This window comes from Apteryx rowi, unplaced genomic scaffold (assembly GCF_003343035.1).
Source record: "Apteryx rowi isolate R43461 unplaced genomic scaffold, aptRow1 scaffold_287, whole genome shotgun sequence".
NCBI classification, from domain to species: Eukaryota; Metazoa; Chordata; class Aves; order Apterygiformes; family Apterygidae; genus Apteryx; species Apteryx rowi.
The window spans coordinates 170,043-190,814 of NW_020449274.1; the positions used below are offsets into that span (position 1 = coordinate 170,043).

At 40.9% G+C, this 20,772-nt stretch overlaps 1 protein-coding gene across 21 annotated transcripts in view; it reads left to right on the forward strand.

The window, feature by feature from the left end:
* ATF7IP (activating transcription factor 7 interacting protein) overlaps positions 1 to 20,772 on the forward strand; it is a 114,987-nt gene that overhangs the window by 54,603 nt on the left and 39,612 nt on the right. For 20 of the 21 annotated variants that reach the window (XM_026069114.1, XM_026069112.1, XM_026069109.1 and 17 more), the window contains 3 exons: positions 2,238 to 3,298; positions 18,229 to 18,374; positions 19,551 to 19,688. In XM_026069114.1, the coding sequence (XP_025924899.1) occupies positions 2,245 to 3,298; positions 18,229 to 18,374; positions 19,551 to 19,688 (1,338 nt within the window). In that variant the 5' untranslated portion in view covers positions 2,238 to 2,244. Of the gene's footprint in view, positions 1 to 2,237; positions 3,299 to 14,708; positions 14,796 to 18,228; positions 18,375 to 19,550; positions 19,689 to 20,772 lie in introns of all 21 variants that reach the window. The other variant, XM_026069119.1, reaches the window with a different exon arrangement.

The window sequence follows — 20,772 nt, forward strand, 5'->3', positions numbered from 1 at the left end:
TTCCTGTAGGTAACTAACTGTAGCGGCATCCAAAATTCAGGGCAATAATAGTCCATGATGCATTCTGCAGTTGTCTTTTCCTTAATCATTCAGCGAGATTTGGGAGACTTATTAAAGCATAACATGGCTTCTTCACAGTGTGCATATTTTTTTCTGATGGAAACTCTGGCAAGTGGGGAGGATGGTGATTGTTTGCATTTCATCCCGGCATACAATCAAAGGATGGCCAAAGTGCATTCCCACACCTAGGAATGAGAAGTACTCTCTCCTCCAGTTTTAGAATATATTGCTTGTTTGATTTAGAGTGCTGCAGCATAAAAGATCTTTTGAATGTAGTTTGATCTGAGTGAAGGTAAAATCAAAGTTTAAAATACAAAGATTTTAGAGGATATTTTCAATTTCAGTTGGATTTCATTGCTGTGCAGATTACAAATTCTTCCCTCCCGTTTTTATACTCTTAAATTGCAAAAGGTGTTTTTAATTTGCAGCTTTTGCTTTGCTTAAGCCCTTACATAAATATGTAAAACATTAAGGTACATCACATTTGGAATACTTATCTCTTTTTTTTGAATAAGACAGGCCTGGGGTCTCATGCCCTCCCCCTGCCCACCCAAAGTATATTTCTCTATCAGATCTAGAATTTTGTAATAAAGGAACTTGGTATCCTAAATCCTTTAGAACAGTGTTAGCAAACTATTGTTACTGCTGTCAACTTTAGGACTAATCGATTGAACATGTTATCAGTTAAAGTGAGGGCTGGGGCTTTTAAAAATGCATTTGACATCAGATATCAAAAAGGTTTGCCATTGTTGCTGTAGAGCATAGCTCAGACTTTAAGGAATTCCTTTATGTTGATGGACTTTTGGTAGTAGATTTACAGTGTTGCCTTTAAATCAGCTACCATTTTGCACTGCCTACCATTCCATACAACCACTCTCCAAAGTCCTTGCCCAAAGTTAGAAACAGCTGAGTAGTTGATTGATCAGCTAATGAACAGCTAAAGCCTTATATAATATGATGTATTAGCTTGAACTGGAATAGATGTTGGTACCTTCCTCAGCTGATGCAGCTTAATCTGCCCCAAACCCTTAAGCCTTTGATTCTGACAGTTAAAATGGTGCACTCGGTTGGTGAGGATAAGCATATTTAAAATGATTAAGATACCAGACTTTTAAATTAATAATCTATATAACTCATGCTTTCTTGTGAATAAGCACACAATTTGATAGTACAATTTTCATTTATTTTTTAAATGATATTTTGGTGTCAGCCTTTCAACCTTCTTATTCCATAAAGGTATTGTAACGATATTGCATACTGCAAATACTTGTGTTGCTAATACATGATGCAATCTCTCAAAGTACCATGGAGTTTGGGGCCTGAGGGAGAGTTTGACATATTTGAAAGTTCTAAACATATTTGTTTGGTTTGATACTTGAATTTTCATAATTACCAGGTTTCAATCAAAAAACTTAATTTTACATTCCTCCTGAAAAGGTAGAATAAAGTAGTTAATCATCAGTTTCTCAGCACTGTGAATGAAAGTGTATTGGTGAAAGGTAGAAAATAAACTATTAAATAGTGAAAATGCATCTTTTATATAATAATTCTGCTATTTCATGGGTATAAACATTTGTAATCTTTATATGAAATTTTTTATAAGCACCAGATAACTGCCTGGTTTCTAATCCTCTCACACTGAGTATTATTTGCATGTTTTGGGGGACAGTGAACTCTTCCATTTAATTTTGAAATCATAAAATAGCTGGAAAGATACCGTACAAAGTAGCATACTGCATGAACTGTGAGTTGCAGAACAAATTTCGGAACAATATCCAATAGGGGTTTTGGGGTGGAGGGAAACTTTAAAAAAAGTTAAAATGTCCTTATGTCCTTATTCCAGGAAATCCCATCATCTTTAACTTTTCACTATAACTTTATGGTAATAACTCTTCAGTAGTGTTACTCAAGTGCCTTTCAGTATATTTTTGAGAAACTTTTTAAAAAGTCATATCCTGGATAGGAGTAATTCATGGTGATATAGTAACTTCAGTAGAGGTAAATTGGTTATCATTGTCTAGCTCAAGATCTTAATCAATGAGTTTCATTCAAGATATAGAGAGATTCTGAACTTCTTTAAGGTACAGAGTAATTCTTAGCTTCTTGTCTTAATTAGATATTATTATATATGATCTTTTAAAACTGAGTCTTCACAATTCTTATTAAATTTTTTTAAGGGTCAAGATGGATAGCACAGATGAACCTCAGAAAAAAGTCTTCAAAGCACGAAAAACAATGAGAGTAAGTGATAGACAACAACTTGAGGCTGTCTATAAGGTTAAAGAGGAGCTTTTGAAAACAACTGAAGTTAAACTGTTAAATGGAAAGCATGAGAATGGAGATTCTGATTTAAATTCCCCTTTAAGCAATACAGACTGTATGGAGGACAAAAGGGAAGTTAATGGCCTAGTGGATTTGTGTCTTAACTCTGAAGAAGGAAGAACAGATTCTGAGGAAATTACTGATGTCAAAAGTCCTGAAAGCAGGGCAGAGAGCATAGTCAATGATCTAGAATCTAAACCTCAAGCATCTCCAGAGAATGTTATTTCTGAGCAAGATCAAGATACAGATGATACAGCTTTAGCCTGTGAGGCTGAAAAAGGAGTGCTTGGCAGCAATAAAAACAACTTCCATGAAGAAAATAATACAAAAGATCATTTGGACCAAAGAAAGAGTGACATCCCATCAGAAGGTGAAAGTAAATTAAGCTGTGATATTAGTGACTCTTCTGAAGAGAAAAGCGAAACAAATGACTTAACTATTAGTTCCGATTTACCTGTTGAAGAAAAAAAGGCTGAAGAAGTGACTGTTGAAGATGCTGTTGGAGAAGAGGCTATCTCTAGCAGTATGGAAGCTGACCAGGAACCAAAAGATGAAGGGGATGACACTGCAGATCTTTCAGAAACCACTGTTGAGAAGACAATAGATGAGCCAAGTGAGAGTATCTTGGAGAATACAGACTCTATGGAAACAGATGAAATTATTCCAATTTTGGAAAAACTAGCCCCTGCTGAAGATGAACTAAGCTGTTTTTCCAAAAGTTCTCTGCTTCCAGTGGATGACACAGCCCCAGATTTAGAAGAGAAAATGGACAACTCTTTGGGTTCGCCATCCAAGCAGGAAAGCAATGAAAGTCTGCCTAAAGAGGCTTTCTTAGTACTGTCTGATGAAGAGGATCCTTGTGATGAGAAGGAGGAAGGTGCTGAAGTGATACTAACAAACAAGTCAAGTCTTCCAGGTAAGACTTCTTTAAATTGGTAGTTTTCATTCAGGTCTTGGATTTTGTTCATTCCTCCTTTAAAACAGCATGCTTGTGACGTGTTTCTAAATTAATAACTGACAATTTCAGTCTTTCTGGTACTAGAACTTTCTGGAACTGCACTGAAGTAATGAATTCTGGGAGGATGTGAAATTCAGATGAATATTTTTGTAACGGATGGTGATAAGATATAGTCAATGATGAGCTCTTTAATTTTTACCAGTACTCTTTAACTTCACCAGTGTGAGCATTTATTGTTTAATTCGCTTTGCAAACATCAAATATACAACATGGAAAGCATTAAAATCATATTTATTATAGACAGGCTCTAAGTACAGTAAAAAGATAGCCAGCAGCTGTTAGCAGCATCTTACCCTGGCATAAGGTAAAGGAGTAGGATTAGCTGTGACTTTTGCCATACTAATTTTTGAGTGTTTTTCTCACCCACTTCCATTCCTAAAAAGGAAAAAAAGAGATACTAAAATAAGTTGTATTACTGTCATACAAAAGTAATTAATAAATCTAACAGTATTTCAAGTGATACCCTTCATTTCTTCCTTTTTTCTCTGTAACCGATTTAATTTGAGGATGCTTTTCTGACCTGGATGAAGGGACAGAGAGCACCCTCAGCAAGTTTGCTGATGATACAAAGCTGGGAGGGGTGGCTGATACACCAGAGGGCTGCACTGCCATTCAGAGAGACCTAGACAGGCTGGAGAGATGGGCAGAGGGGAACCTCATGAAGTTCAACAAAGGCAAGTGCAGAGTCCTTCAGTTAGGGAGGAATAACCCCATGCACCAGTAGAGGTTGGGGGTTGACTTGCTGGAAAGCAGCTCTGCGGAGAAGGACCTGGGAGTGCTGGTGGACACCAAGTTAAGCATGAGGCAGTAATGTGCCCTTGTGGCCAAGAAGGCCAATGGTATCCTGGGGTGCATTAGGAAGAGTGTTGCCAGCAGGTCGAGGGAGGTGATCCTCCCTCTCTACTCAGCCCTGGTGAGGCCGCATCTGGAGTACTGCATCCAGTTCTGGGTTCCCCAGTACAAGAGAGACATGGAATTCCTGGAGCGAGTCCAGCGAAGGGCTGCTAAGATGATTAAGGGGCTGGAGCATCTCTCATATGAAGAAAGGCTGAGAGAACTGGGCCTGTTCAGCCTAGAGAAGAGAAGACTGGGGGCGGGGGGGAATCTTATCAATGCATCTGAGTATCTGAAGGGAGAGAATCAAGAGGATGGGGCCAGACTCTTTTCAGTGGTGCCCAGCGATAGGATGAGAGGCAATGGGCACAAACTGAAACACAGGAAGTTCTGTCTGAACATGAGGAACAACTTCTTGACTGTGAGGGTGACAGAGCACTGGCACAGGTTGCCAAGAGAGCTTGTGGAGTCTCCTTCTCTGGAGATATTCAAAACCCGCCTGGATGCAATCCTGTGCAATGTGCTCTAGGTGACCCTGCTTGAGCAGGGGAGTTGGACTAGATGATCTCCAGAGGTCCCTTCCAACCTCAACCATTCTGTGATTCTCTGATTCTGTGATATGTATTAGTAGGAAAAGAATTACAACTTGATAGGAAGAGAAACTGACTCGCTACTCAAGAACAATCCTCCAGGATTATAGTAGGTAGTGCTGTGAATACATTAATTCAGTAGCAGTTGAAGAAAGCAAGTAAGAGTGCTAGAAACACATTCAGAAATTGAGGAAATCACTATGGCACTGAATAAGTCTGAGGGACACCAAACACTTAAATGTTTTGCATAATTCTGTTGCCCTTTCTGATCTTAAAGAAGATGTTATAGAACTGGAAGAGGTACATGGAAGAGCAAAAGGGAAGATCATAGAATCACGGAGTAATTTACATTAGCCCCTCTGGTGGTCTCTGTTCCAACCCCCTGCTCAAAGCAGGTCCTGTTAGATCAGATGGCTCAGGGACCTTGGCAGTGTACTTTTGAATATCTCTGAGGATGGATATTCCACAGCTGCTTCACTGGGCAACCTAATATTTGACCGACCTCAAGGGGGAAAAGTTTCTCCTTATATCTCATTGGAATTTTCTGTGTTTCAACTCACGTTCATTGCTTCCTGTTCTATTACTGTGCACCTTCAAAAGTAGTGGCTGTTTTCTCCATACCCTCCTATTAGGTAGTTGCAGTCAGTGATCTCCAGTTAACCATCCCTTCTTAAGGTTGAGCAAACCCAGTTCTCCCACCTACTTCTCAAAGAACATGTGTAGCTGTCCAACCCCATGACCTTCTTGCTGGCCTTCCACTGTTTTTGCTATAGGTTGTCAGTATCTTTCTACTACTGAGGATCCCAAAACTGGACACAGTGCTCCAGAGGGGTTTCTCAAGTGCTGAACAAAGAGAAGGAATCATTGTCCTTGCCTGCTGGTTATGTGCTTGCAGCCTGGAATGCCATTGAACTTATTTCCTAGTGCTGACTAATGTTCAGCTTGCTTTCCACCAGTAATCAAGGCCCTATTCTACAAAGCTACTTTCTAGCCAGTCAGCTCCCAGCCTGCCCTGTTGCATAGGGTTGGGTATTCCATCCCAGATGCAGGAATCAGCATTTACATTTGCTGTACTTTGTGTCAGGCCATTTCTCCAACCTGTCAAAGTGTCTCTGAATAACAACTCTGCCCCGCAGCATAGCAGCCACTCCCCCAGTTTGTTCTCATCTGTGAACTTGCTGAGTATGATCTGCTGCCTGTTGTCCATGCCATTAATAAGTTAAACCATCAGCACCAATATGGATCCCTGAGGGCTGCCACTAGTGATAGGCCACCACTTGAACTCTGTACCACTGATACCAACTCTGAGCCCAATGGTCCAACTGGTTTTCCACCCATCTTATCTACCTCTCCACTCTATCTCGCATTGATTTGGCTACAAGGATACTGTGGGAGACCATGTCAAAGGCCTTGCCAAAGTCAAGGTAATAAATGACATCCACTGCTTCCCCCTTATGTAGCCAGTCTGCGCATCATCAAAAACTTCCACGTTGATCAGGCATGATGTGCCCCTGGTATATCCAAGCTGGTTGTTCCCAGTCGCCTCTCCTTCATGTGTCTGGAAGCAGCTTCCCAGGAGGATTTTCTCCATGGTCTCCCTAGGACCCCAGGTGAGACTGACCAGACTGTAGTTCCCCTGGATCCTTCTCTTTGCCCTCCTTGAAGATGGCTGTGATGTTTTTCCAGTCATCAGCCCTTGATTGCTGTCATCTTTCAAAGATGGTAGAGAGTGGCCTCACAGTGCTGTCAGCTGGCTCCCTTAGCACCCTTGGGTGCATCCCATCTGGTCCCATGAGCTTCTGTATGCCCAGCTGGTTTAAGTGCTCCCTAGTTCTGCCACCTCAACTGTGGTAACACTTTGCTCTGCTAGTCGGCCCATGGGCCTAGTGGGGAGTGTTACCAGTGACAACAGAGGCAGGAAAGTCATTAAGTACCTCGGCCTTTCCCATGTCTTTGGTCACTCAGTCCCCCACCCCAATGACCGGTGGGTCCACATGTTCCTTAGCCTTTCTTTTGCAGGCAGTGTACTTGGAGAAGCCCATCTTGTTGCCCTTCACATCCCTCGCTGGCTCCAGTTCCAGTCAAAAGCTTTGGTTTTTCTTACTCCAGTCCTGCATGACTGGGCAATGTCTCTATATTCCTCTTGCTTCCTCCTCCTGTGCAATTGCTCTTTACATGTGAGCTCTGTCAGTTCCCTGTTCACCAGTGCTGACCTTCTGCCACACTTGCTCAACTTTCTGTGCATTGAAGCAGACTGTTCTGGTGCTTTGAGGAGGTTGTGCCTGAAGAACAACCAGCTCTCCTGGGCACCTTTGACCTCCAGCTCAGTCTCCTGTGGTATCCTGCCAAGCAGATCTCTGAACAAGGAGAAATCTGCTCTCCTGAAGGCCAGGGCTGTAATGCTATTGTCCTGCTCACGTCTCTCAGGACTTTTAAATTCATGGTTGCTTCAGCCAACACTACCCTTGACCTTCACATCCTGGACTGGTTCTTCTCTGTTTTTAAGTAAAAACCTCAGCAGAGCATCTCGCCTAGTTGGCTTATCAATAACCTCTGTCAAGAAATTATTTTCAGTACACTTCAGGAACTGCCTGGCTTGCTTGTGCCTGACCATATAGCCATGAGTATACCCATAACTTCCAGGGCCTGCAATTGTGAAACTTCCTCCAGCTGTCTAGAGACAGCTCTATTGACTTGCTCTTTTTGATCAAGTGGTCTCTAGTGGGCACCTACCACAATATTGCCCGTGTTGCTCTGTCCTCTTGTTCTTGCCCATAGGCTCTTGACTGGCTCATCACCTGTCCCAAGGCAGAGCTCTGGGCGCTTCTTGCATAGAGCACAACAATTCCTCACCCTTTCCAGCCTGTCTTTCCTCAAGAGCCTGTGTCCTTCCACTGTACCATTCTAGTCATTTAAGCCATCATGTCTCTGTAATCCAAATGAAATCATAGCTTTGCAGCTTTGTAGGAACTAGTGACTTTTCCTGTTTTTCCTCTGCTGCCCACATTTGTTCATGGGTAGCTGGGATGAACCCCCCAGTTACGCTGCTTTCACAAGGGATGTGCAAGTGCTTTCCCCATCATGCTGTCTCCCAGATGTTTCCTTACTGCCTTCCATACCTTTACTTCAAGTTATGATAACCATTTCCTAGCATACCTAGGTTTAAACCTTTCTCAGTACATCAGCAAGCCTGTTTGCAGAGATGCTCTTGTTAACCTTTGTCAGACGGATCCTGTCCATGCAGGGAATCCTTGATCCTCAGAAGTTCCCATGGTCAGAGAAGTCAAAACCTTGCCTGGGATACCTGTCATTCAACGAGGTGTTGACCTGCTGGATCTGCACACTTCTGCTGGAGCCTTTCCCTCCTCACTGTTAGAATTAGTGATAATGCCACCTGGGTACCCATGCCTTTCACCATTTCTACCAGTGCTCCACCATCACTCTTGATATGCTTAGTGTTACTTCTGGCAGTCTTATGGGTGCCTGTGTGGATGACCAGCAAGAGGTTTGTTTCAACAAGACTAAGGGCCAGATGAGCCTTGGTAGTCTCTTTGCAATATTGGGAATCTGGGTCCTCTGAAAGCAGCAAATGTCCTGAGACATCAGTTCAGTTTGATAGATGGGTACCTCCTACAGGAGGGAGTCTCTGATAATTATCAGCAGCCTCTTCTTTATGCAGATAGTTGGTCAGATTCAGCTGGCTCTGCTGCCTCCCTTGACAGAGCGTGTTCCTCTTTCACAAGTTCCTAGGGCACCTTACCTGTTCAGTAATTACAGATTTGCAGGCAGAGAGGGCCTTATTCTGTTGCTAGAAGTCACAGGCTTCTGACCTTTGTTTTGAGAATCTCCATTCACTGCTCCTTTGAGCACAGTCTCTAGCTGTCCCTCCTTCCTCGCACTGTCGAGCTTGGGCTTTTGTCTCTGCAGGATCTCAGTTTATCCCATTAGTCCATCCTGATTTCACACAGTCAGCTTGCCACCTTCTACTGCTTTTTCACTTGCTGACTTATACCATGAAGGAGGGCTGTGACAGAGATCTGCAAATCACAAGTGGTGTGGATAAAATGAATAGAGAATGAATATTTGATGTCTCTTCCTCTACAAGAACTAGGTGTATCAAATGGAGGGAGAGGGAAAGGAGGGAGAAACAGGATCAAAGCATTCAAGAGGAGATGGTTTTCCATGTGGTGTATGTTTAACCACTGGAAGTCTGTGCAGTAGAACATTGTGGCTGCTAAAAGTCTACTGTGCTCTGCAATTGATTGGATTTCAGTGGCAGAAGAATTTGTTGAGGGCTGTCAAACACAAGAAGCCTAAACTCTGAAGGCCCTTAAGGAGTGATTTTTTTCAAAAGATTGAGGGATTTTTCTGGGACAGTGTGACTCTATACTTTTCTCCCCCTTATATTCTTCCTTAATTTCCTAGGCTTCTGCTGTTGACATGGTGGTGTTGGAGACATGATTCTGAATTAGGTGAACTGTTAGTTTTATCTAGTGCAGCTGTGTCTGTGTTCTTCCCCCACCACCCTTTCCACCCCCTCCTAAAACTGCTAGCAGTTTGAATGCATTCTAGACACCTTGATTCTAGGCTTTTCTACAGTACTGATAATTCATGCCCTCCATGTATAATTTTTTGTCTACTAGTTACCGCTATTTTTTTGTTAATGGAGTCTGAAGTCTAGTAGCACAGCCAAGTACAACCTGTGAAGAATAAAGAAAGTGCTTAACATTTAAAATGCTACAGCTTGTTTTCTGGAAAGTGGGGTCTGAAGAGAACTTCAGAACATATGGATGGCAGATAAACAACCGAGCATGAAGTTTTGTGGTTGTGTTATGAGGGAATTAGCTCTTGCAATCCTTGAATGCACAAACAGGAAATTGTTACACTTAGATTGCATTGATGAAACCATTTTTTTGGAATAAGCTTTCTCCATTTTGAAGTAAACACCAGAATTGGAGTGGAGGACTTTCAGAGAGCTGCTGCAAAAATACTTCTGCATTTAGAAAACATACTTTATACTGGAAAGCTTAGAAGATGGTAAGTTTTGTTCATCCAAGAGGAGATTTAGGAGGTCTACAATACATACAAACTGGAGCTGAATATGTGGTAGAAGGAGGCTTCTTTAATGTAGCAGACAGTCACTAAACTGCTGCATTTTCGAGCCACTGTATTTTGCAAACCAGAAATCAGGCATACTTCTGGCAGACAGATTTTTGAGGATTTGTTAAGGGATGCAGGATTCATCAGTTATGATCTTAAGTCCTATATGGATTTTTTTCAACTTAAAAATGTGGTAATAACTTAAGTGAATATTGTGCTTTATGTTGAAATCATTTGATAGACATTTTTGTCTGGTGATAGGCAGGAGGAGGTCAGACCAAATCATAGAACAATTCAGGTTGGAAGTCACCTCAAGAAGTCTCTGTTCCAACCTCCTGCTCAAGTTGGGTCAGTTATGAGATCAGACCAGGATACTCAGGGCTTTATCCAGTTAGATCTTGGAAATCTCCGCTGGCAAGGACTGCATAGCCTCTCAGGGCAGGCAACCTGTTCCAAAGACTGTCCTCATGCTGGAAAATGTTTTTCCTTGTATTCACTTGAAATATCTCTTCCACTTATGCATGATGTCTCTCATCCTCTGCCATGCACCTTTTTTAAAGGTCTGACTCCATCTTCTCAATAACCTCCTTAGAGGTACTGGAAAGCTATTACTAAGTCCCCACTAAGCTTTCTGTTCTTCTGGCTGAACAACTCCAGCTCGCTCAGCCTCTTTTACGGGACATGTGTAAAAGCCTCCTGACCATCTTGGTGACCCTCAGCTTAACTTGTTCCAGTTTACCAAAACTTTTTTGTATTGGGGAGGAGGTGGCAGGACCCAGTGTAGTACTCTAGACATGGCCTAGCAAGTCCTAACCACTTCCTATGCTCCTATAAACATAGCCCAGGATGCTGTTGGCCTCTGCTGCTGCCACTGCACACTGCTGACTTATGCTTGACTTGCTGCCTATGAGTACCCACAGGTCCTTTTCAGCAGAACTACTCCCCAGCCAGGCAGGCCCTAGCCTGTATCATTGCAAGGGTTCTCCCTTCCCAGGTGCCAGGCTTCATTTGTCCTTGCTGAATTTCATAAAGTTCCTATCAGCCCATTCCTCCAAATTGTCTAGGAAGCAGTGATTTCTCTGAAAATATGTGGAGCTATGACTTTTTCCAAAACAAAAACAATCAAAGGTCATATTGTGTTCCATGGAAAAAAAATCTGGTGGAAAGATACCAAAAGGTGAAAGCCTCTTGCCCTGTTCTCTTGAGCCTGGAAAATTTGTGGCCTTACACTCTTCTGATCTAGGGGGTCATTATCATTAAAGATGAGAGGTGAATGTACCATGTGGAGTCATGGTTGCTTGTAAGCCCCATGCAACTTGTATACATTATTCCTAGTAATTAAGACAATGATATTCTAGATAAGACTCTTAAAATATGTGTAACATTTTAGAATGTGTGATAACATTTTGACTCAAAGGGAACTGGATGAACCTCATCACAGTACCCTTCTGGGCATTCCCTATCACCTGAGGAATATGTCTTGATAATGTGGATTTTTCAATACAGTTTCATTGCCAGGCTCAAGGTTTTGTGGCATACAGTAGAGGAACTGCTGTATACCGTTGGTCAACTACAAGTAAAATCATTTGGTAGACAGGTGTGTTGCTTCCACAGCTAGCTTTTAAATTTGTCATCAATTTGAGGAAGACTGAGGTTGTGTGTGAGCAAGACCTGGAAGACCTTGGAAGAGTGTGCCTGTCACATTTTTATGTCAACCAGCAGTTTCCAGAACTTGTAGTCATTCTTGAGTTTGTCCACTTTGGAAGCGTTTTGAACTATTGTTCCAGTAACATGTAATAAGTGGTATGTTGAATTTTTTTAAAAGCATGCCCTTAGGCAGACTTTAGAAATGAATATTGCATCAAGCTCTGTACCATACCGAAAATAAATAAATTGACTGTGCTTACAGCGTTGCATGAATGGGAAGTATATCTTGCAGTTGACAAACTTCTGTCTGGACCCCTTCACACATTCCTCTCTTACTTTGTAAACCTCTGTGCAGACTTGGCCACAAACCTGTTTCATAAACACCAGCACAGCTGGTTCTTAAATTAAAACTCTTACAGAAATGTCATAGAAAAGAACTAAATTTAAGAAACTGGTACTTCAGAAATGCTGGTTTAGACGTATTGCTGCTAAGTAGTGTGTTTAACGTTATGTCCAAGTGACTCTCTTTTGGTATCCCATTCAAAAGCTGTATGTTCTGGTCACTTGTAAATAAATAATGATCTATAGAAAATATCCATGAAGGGGGAGAGACTGGCTGTTTGTGGGAATGAGCAAGTAATAGATTTATGAATGGGGATTTATCATGTCCTAGACAGTATATGAATTACCATAAGAGATATTTGTGGAAACAAGTATGTAAGAAATTAAAATTTTATTATTTATAAGATCGTTAGAGATATTATGACACCAAAGCAGACAAGAATCAATTTTTGTCCAGTGTGAACCTTTTGCGTAAAATCTACTGAGAAAAGCTAGCCCACTGAAGGGACTTGGAAGGCTACAGAGAAAATTGCGCAAAGTGTCTTAACAGAGCGAGCAGGGACAAATTTCCTTGACTTCACATGTGTACGTGAATAGAAAATTGTATTTCTGCAAATTAATCACATTGTTAGACATGTCTGTAACATTTAATAATTAAGATGTCACTTAACTTTTGCTTTAAAAAATTTCTTTTGGTAGTTTGGAAGGTTTTTCTTTGGTTTGATCAATGGTTATCACTTACTAGGACTACAGTTTTCTGCTTGCTTTCGTTATCTGAGCACATCAGTTACAGTCAACCTATAAGGAGAATGTCATGGTTACAGAATTATGGAATAGTGAGAACGCTATTGTGCATTCCAGCGTACTTGCAAATAGTATTCAGATGTCTTTAGGCTTACTCAGTATTTTTATTTCTGTTTATATATTTTAGCAAAACTGATATCCAAGTATGCATCAGTTACTAAACAGATCTGAATGGTTGCAACTGTAGAACATATTATAAGGTATTTTCAAGTGTTTAGTGACAAGAAAATGTCTAGGCAAAAAAAACCTTTGTGTTCAGATCCACAGCAAATACTGTGACTTACGGAGGAGACAGTGTGACAGATACAGTGACAAACTTAATGAAATAATCAAATTATTTGTTCAGTCTTTTTGGAATGGATTGTATTCATTCCTGTCTACCTGTCTAGCATCAGGACGATGAATTACATAGTTTATCAGTGAAAAGCAAACTGTTAGCCAACTGTAAAATTCTGTCCATATTATGAGTTGAACTATCTTAGCTATAGAGGTTTAGCTGTGGGGGTAAGGGGTAGCTGGCTAGATTTTAAACCACTTTTTTTAAAAAAAAAAGTTAACCACCGTGCATAGACCGTATGATGGAAGTTTGCTGGAAACAGGGCTTCCTCATTCCCGCAGTGGCTTTGTTCTCTACACAAAACTGAAAAAGCTCAGCTTTGAAACTCAAAGCATGATACATTAAAGACAGCCCAGGTGTGTGCATCTTTCAGGAGGAATACTTGCATCTTTCAGCTGAATGCTTAAAATCTGTAATTTGTGGAAAAAGCACCCTTGAACTTGCTGACTCTCTCCTTTAGATTCTTGCATAAATATGTCCTAGCTTACTGGTAACAATTAAATATGTGAAGCCTTGTACAAGACTTAAAAAGCAAATGGCATTAGCAGTATGCCATTTTGTTACCTTAAAAATGAATCTGTTTGGTTTTGAGGAGTTTGTGGTATGAATCTTTGTCTCTTGTGTACATCAACGGAATGAAAAATCACTTAATTTCAGTTTTAGGTTTTTTGACTCTTTCCTTTTACTGATTTATTATTTTAAATTATTTAAATGATTTTTGTAATAGAAGTGAATTTTAGTGTTAAGAGAGCATCAGCATATATACACAGCCAGAACTTTTACGTTAAAAAGTATGCTTAAATTCTGTGCTAGCAATAACAAAACGAAAATAGGAGATTGGAGAAATGCAGAGATGAGGCCTTACATGACAGTGATCACTTGCTGTGTTATATTCTGTATATTTTTTAGTGTAAGCTTAAAAATTAAAATAATAGGTTGTATTTGGCAAACATAAAAGGCATCAAATACAGCCTGCATGAAACATATAGTAAAACTTCATAGAAACTTGTCACTTTGTGCAGCTTTCAGGAAACAGTCATATATTTCATTTTAAAGCATGTGGATTTGGGGTGTTTTTTAAGAATTTCCTAGCCTGTAAGTTTTAAATGACAAGAAATAAATTGTGATGCTTTCTATATGGAACAAACCTTAAATGAAAATTAATATTTGTTAATAAATAGGAGAATCTTGGTGTTTTCTACCATGAAGATTATAGTGAAATACGGATGAGTTTGCCAGAAGTAAATAAACAGAGAAACGTTAGTATTTTCTTACTGAAAAATTATTTTTTTTTTTCAGATGAAGAGCAAACTTGCATCTAAATTAGTTGAGAATTTTAACTTCCACCTTATCAACAATACATAGTTTCATTTCAGACGTAACTTTGAGGCATTTTGCTGGTTTTCAAGCTGTCTAAGCAATGCAGAAGGGGATATTACTGTGTCTCTGGTAGTTCAGATTTTTGCTCTGAAGGTATCCTCTGGCTTCTCATCTCTGCATTTTCACTGTCTTGTCATACTCCTTTCTCTCTCCTCCCTCAACATGGTTTTGGATAAGTATTCTAAGTTCACTACTCAAAATAAGACTCTGCGAGACTTTTTGTAGGTCAGTGTGAATAAATAACATGTTTTTATTCCTCCTGTGTTTGTTGAAGAGGTGGAGGAGGAGAGAAAAGAGAACGAGAAGGAGGATAAAGGAAGAGAAGGGACTCAAAAAGAAGAGGAGAAACACACAGAAAGAAGTATGTAAAGTTAAAACTATTATGTTTCAGTGATGGCAAGTATTAGAATCACAGAATGGTTGAGGTAGGAAGGAACCTCTGGAGATTGTCTAGTCCGCACCTGCCATCCCGATCCCAGCTCAAAGCAGGATCAACTGGAGCAAGTTGCTCAGGACTGAATTCAGTTGAGTTCTGAATATATCTGAGGATGGAGACTCCACAATGTCTCTCGACAACGTATTCCAGTGTTTGACCACCCTCATGGTTAAAATAATAATAATAAAAATTCCCCCTGAACCTTCTCGGGTCCAGGCTGAACAATCTCAGCTCTCAGACTTTCCTTGGACAGATGCTCCAATTTGTTCAACATTTCTGTGGCCCTCCACTGCACTTGCTCCAGTATGTCCATATCTTTATTGTACTTAGGGGCCCAGAAATGGCCACAGCAATGTAAGTACAGCCTCTCAGTGCTGACTACACGAGAAAGACTGCTTTCCTCGACCTGCTGGCTGTGCTCTTGCTAATGCAGCCAAGGATGCTATTGATCTCCTTTGCTGCAAGGACACATTGTTGACTCATGGTCAACTTAATGCGTGCCAGGACCTCCAGGGCCTTTTCTGCTAAGCTGCTTTCCAGCTGGTAAGTCCCCATCCTGTAGTGGTGCAGGAGGTTATTCCTTCCCAGGTGCAAGACTTTGTATTTCCCTTTGTTGAACTGCATGAAGTTATTCTCTGCCCATTTCTTTAGCCTGTCAAGATCACTCTGAATGGCAGCATCTGCTATATCAACCGCTTTTCCTAGTTTTGTATCATCGGCAGATTTCTGAGGGTACACTCTGTCCCATCATCCATGTAATGAAGATATTAAACAGTATTGGTCCCACTGGTGACTGGCCTCCAAATGGTCTCTGTGCCACTGTTCACAACCCATTGAGCCAGTCTTCAGTCCACCTTGCTGTCCATTTATCTAGACAGTACTTCATCCATTTGTCTATGAGGATGTTATAGGAGACAGTGTCAAAAGCCTTGCCAAAGTCAAGATAAATACATCTCCCTTCATCCACCAAGCCTATCATCTCATCACTGAAGGCTGTCAGGTTGGTCAAGAATGATTCCCCCTTCATAAATCTATGCTGATTACTCAAAATCACTTCCAGCCCTCTCCTTCAGCACTTGTGGGTGCATCCCATCAGGTAGCATGGACTTGTATATGTCCAGTTTGTTTAAATGTTCCCTAACCTGATCCTCTTCCACCAAGGGTAAGTCTTCCTTGCTCCAGATTTTCCCACTGGTCTCAGGGATTGCAGAAGGAAATTCTAACCAGTAAAGACCAAGGCAAATAAGGCATTGAGTACCTTGACCTTTTCTGTGTCCTTTGTCACTAGGCCCCCTGCTTCATTCAGGAGAGGACCCATGTTTTCCCTAGTTTTCCTTTTGCTGCTGATATACATGTAGAAGCCTTTCTTGTTGCCTTTAACGTCCCTCACCAGATTCAACTCCAAATGGGCTTTTGCTTTGCTAACCCTGTCCCTCCATGGTTAGTGTCTTTATATTTCTCCTGGGCCACCTGTCCCTGCTTCTGCCTCTTGCATGTTTCCTTTTATGTGTTAATTTAGTCAGGAGCTCCTTCTTCATCCATATAGGCCTCCTGCCACTCTTGCTTGATTTTTCTGCTTATTGGGATGGACTGTTTCTGAGCTCGAAGGAGGTGATCCTTGAAAATAAACCAGCTGTCCTGGATCCCTTTCCTCTCAAAGGCCATAGCCTATTTGGATTCTTCCAAGCAGCTCCCTAAATAGGCCAAAGCCTGCTCTCCTAAAGTCCAGAGTTGTGATCCTGCTATTTGTAGCCAAGGCTACCTGTGACCTTCACATCTCCAGCTAGTTCTTTCTTGTTTGTAAGAATCGGGTCCAGTAGAGAGTCTCCCCTCATTGTTTCCTCAGTCATCTGTGTTAGGAAGTTACTGTCAATGCCTGCCAGAAACCTCCTGGATTGCTTGTTCCCTGCTGTGTTGTCCCTCTAGCAGATACCAGGGTGGTTAAAGTTCTCTGTAAGGACCAGGGCTGGTGAACATGAGGCTTCTTTAGTTGTCTGAAAAAGGCTTCATGTACTTCTTCCCAATCAGGCAGTCTGTAGCAGACACCCACCACAAAGTCGCCCACATTGGTCTGCCCTCTAATCCTAACCCATCAGCTCTCACCTGGCTCTTCATCCATCCCAAGGCAGAGCTCCATGGATTCCCACTGCTCTGTTACATAAAGGGCAACTCCCCCTCCTCACCTTCCCAGCCTGTCCTCCCTAAAGAGCCTGTATCCATCCATTGCAGCACAGCAGTCATGTGAGCTATCCCACCATGTCTCTGTGATCCCAATAAGATCATAGCCCTGCAACTACATGCAGACCTCTGATTCCTCCTGTTTGTTCCCCAAGGTGCCAGTGTTAGCATGCAGGCACTCCAGAGAGGCACTCAGTTGTGCTGATTTCCTAGGAAAGGTATGAGAGCTTTCCCCATGATTCTGTCATGAAGGCACTTCCTTATTTATGGGCATATGCTTGAGGTGGTCCCCCTGTATCACAAGGTCTCTCCTGTTCACATCACCCTATGCCCTTTGTTTGCCATCCTAGTCCACCACTTCCTCATTTCTATGTTAGCTATCATCTCCATTCCCCGTTGCTCCTAGTTTAAAGCTCTCCTCAGCAGGCTGGCATCTTGTTGGCAAAGATGCTCTTGCACCACTTTGTAAGGTGGATTCCATCTCTTTCTAACAGTTCTTAATCTTCAAAGAGGATGCATGGTCATAAAAGCCAAAACCCTGTGCAGCCAGTTAGTTATTGGCCCACAGAATCCATCTGCTTCTCCACAAGCCCATACTCCTTACCAGCAGAAAGGAGGAGAAAACCACCATGATCTCCCATGCCCTTGGCTGTTGCCTCCAGATCCATGTAGTTATGCTTGATATGCTCCAGGTCTTCCCTTCCAGTAATCATAGGTGCCCACAAGGAAGAGCTGCAGGAGGTAACAGTTTGAGGTCTGGACAAGCCTCGGCAGCCCCTCCAGCATCCCAGATGTGAGCCCCTGGCAAGCAGCAAGGTCAGACTGGCAAATGGGGGCCTCCGTCCCCTGCAGCAGCGAGTCTCTTATTAGTATCACTCATTGCTTCCTCCTGGTGCTGCTGCGTAGCTCAGGCTCAGTCTGTTTGGATGTTTCGTTGGACATGACTGCCAGCTCTACATCTGCTGCAAGGGCACTGAGCTTATGCTGTAGTTGCAGAGGTGCAGGTGGAGCAGGAGCCTTCCTCCTGTTGCCAGTCATGTCTTATTTTTCCCCAAAATAATGTTGTTCTTGTTTCAGAATCAAGAATGTTTAAACCAGAGAAAAATGAAACTTCATGATAGTTACAGCATCCTACAGATTTTTTAAGATTGTTACAAGTAATGGCCTCTAATCATTTCAGGTGAAATGTCAAGGAGAAAGCGTTCTAAATCTGAGGATATGGACAGCGTACATTCTAAACGCCGTCGGTACATGGGAGAAGACTATGAAGCAGAACTCCAAGTAAAAATTACAGCCAGAAGAGATGTTGACCAAAAATTACAAAAGGTAGAGTGGAGATGCAGGATGAAGATAGCAGAAACAGCTTTGTCCCTTCTCTTACCATGTCTAAATTAGTTATCTTTTCTTATACACTCTCTACCTCCCTGCACCCCCCCTTTCTTTTTTTTTTCTTTTTTCTTTTTAACTTTAACAAAATTCAAATTCAGATAACAATAATGGTTTAACATAAAGACCTACTTTTAAGGTGGGACCAAACATCATTTGGAAACGAAGCAACTAAGCTACAATAATTATGTTTGAAATGTACTAAGCATGTTTAAACTCTTGAGTTTCATTTTGAATATAGATGGAGATGAAAAGAATGTCAGCTAAGGAGCCATTTCATTGTGGTAAAGGTTTATATGTGGCATATTTTATTGTATACTCAGCTTTAAAGAAAGTCTGTCTTCAAACAAGAATGTGATTAACATGGTGTTTTGCAGATTTTTATAAAGCTGTTAACTGCCTACTTGATTGCATCAGCTGCAACTGAAGAAACCCATGCTCTTGAAGACAAGTTACGTGTTTATTCCATTAGTTAGTGCGTGTTCTAACTCCATCAATATAGAAGTCAGAAAACTGAACTATATTTATTATTTATTTGTGTTTCCTAAGAAAAATTTGTTTGCTCTTTGCCAGTCATGGTTTAGGAGGGAAAAAATGTAAATAATAAAAGTAATAAACTTTGCGCAAATCCAAGTCATCTCTTTCAGTTTTATTTTCTGCAAAAAAGCCAACATGGCACTTATGTTTAGAGGAAAATGTATATCAAAAAGAAAAGTTTTGTTGAACATCTTTAGTTTCCGTTCTCTGACTATCACTGACTCTTGCAAGAGCAGTAAGAGGGGAAAAAATTGTGTAAACAAAAGACCTTATGAAAATGCCTCCTGTTGTTAAGATTCTTTGCATCTGTAATAATATTTTATATTTTAATCATACTGCAATGAAATGAATTAGTGTCAGAGAGGGACCGTTCATGTTTGCCAGAATTCAAGATGCAGAAACTTTTCCTACCTGTGCAACCACGTGCTTATTGCAACTGTAAATATACTTGATTGACAGGGCATAACTGTTGTCATAGTCTTGTTTGTGGCACGGTTCTTTTCAAGAGTTGAGAATATTCTTACAGATGGTCTTCCAAGTTAGGAGACTGTGTTATTTTTTTGTTAAATATTTTTGCAGGTTATCCAGAGACTGTTAGAAGAAAAACTTGCTGCTTTGCAGTGTGCCGTATTTGACAAGACTCTGGCAGACTTGAAAACACGAATAGATAAAATAGAATGCAACAAGAGGCATAAAACTGTGCTCACTGAACTACAGGCAAGTGTTTGCGTGTTGCATTACGTAGTAGAGTCTTGCTCAAAAATAAATTCCTCAATATTTAGTTTTTAAGTCTCCAGTAGCTGTTATTAGGGAAGCCATTTTGATTCCGCAGGGGGAAAAAATATAATAATAATGTTGCTTTTGAATTGCAAAATTCTATCTCTCTACTCTGAAAAAAGCAAGCAACCAATTAATCATCAGAAAAACAAAGCAGATCCTCCTTCTGGCAAGCCAATTGTTTGTTAGTAAATCATTTTCCAACTCTTCTCTGCCATTCAGATATTCTTCAGATAAATGTAGAGTATGAAAATATCTCTTAACTCTATTCTGTGGGGCCAGAAATGTAATTAAAAAAGGAAGAGTGTTGAAAGGAGTGGGACAGTAGCACCAAACTTTGTAGAATATTCAAACAAATAAGTATCACTTAATAATCATCCACATTATTTCATCTGGTAACTAAATAATTGTGCTCCAGTAAGGAAACAAATGGCTTGCATCGAAAGCAGTGTCCTTTCTTGCATTCAGTTATAGAGATGATGTACTTAGTGGTGAAATGAGGAACATCACAAAAATTAAAGAATGTTGAATTGAAAGGACGAAGTTAAGCTTGTGTGATAACAAATTCAAATATTAAGGCCATTTGACTTTAATGTAAGAAAAATATGGTGTTTGCTGCACCAGTTATTCCTAGATATCTCCTCTTTATTTTTTTTGCCAGGAATTTTATGCTGATCTCCTGTTAAGTGGTAGTTAAGGCACTTTCAGTATACTTGTTTCAGAGTCTTCAGGCATCAACTGTGGTATCAAATTAATAACTTGATGTAAGACTGAATGTGTTCATGTTGACTTATTTGTGTTGATAACGTACTTAATAAGTAAATACTTGGTTTTATTATGCACGGTGCTCCAGAAGACCTCTAAGTTGTACAGCATAGCCAAAATTGTAGTAGTATTGCAGCATGTGTAATTAAAGGCAGACTACAATTGTAGCCTGTCACATCGCTTTATAAAAATGTGGAAGACGTGAGGTTTCTAAGCCAGCTTCTCTTAGGTCAGAGGTTCCAAAATCATGGTATGTGAA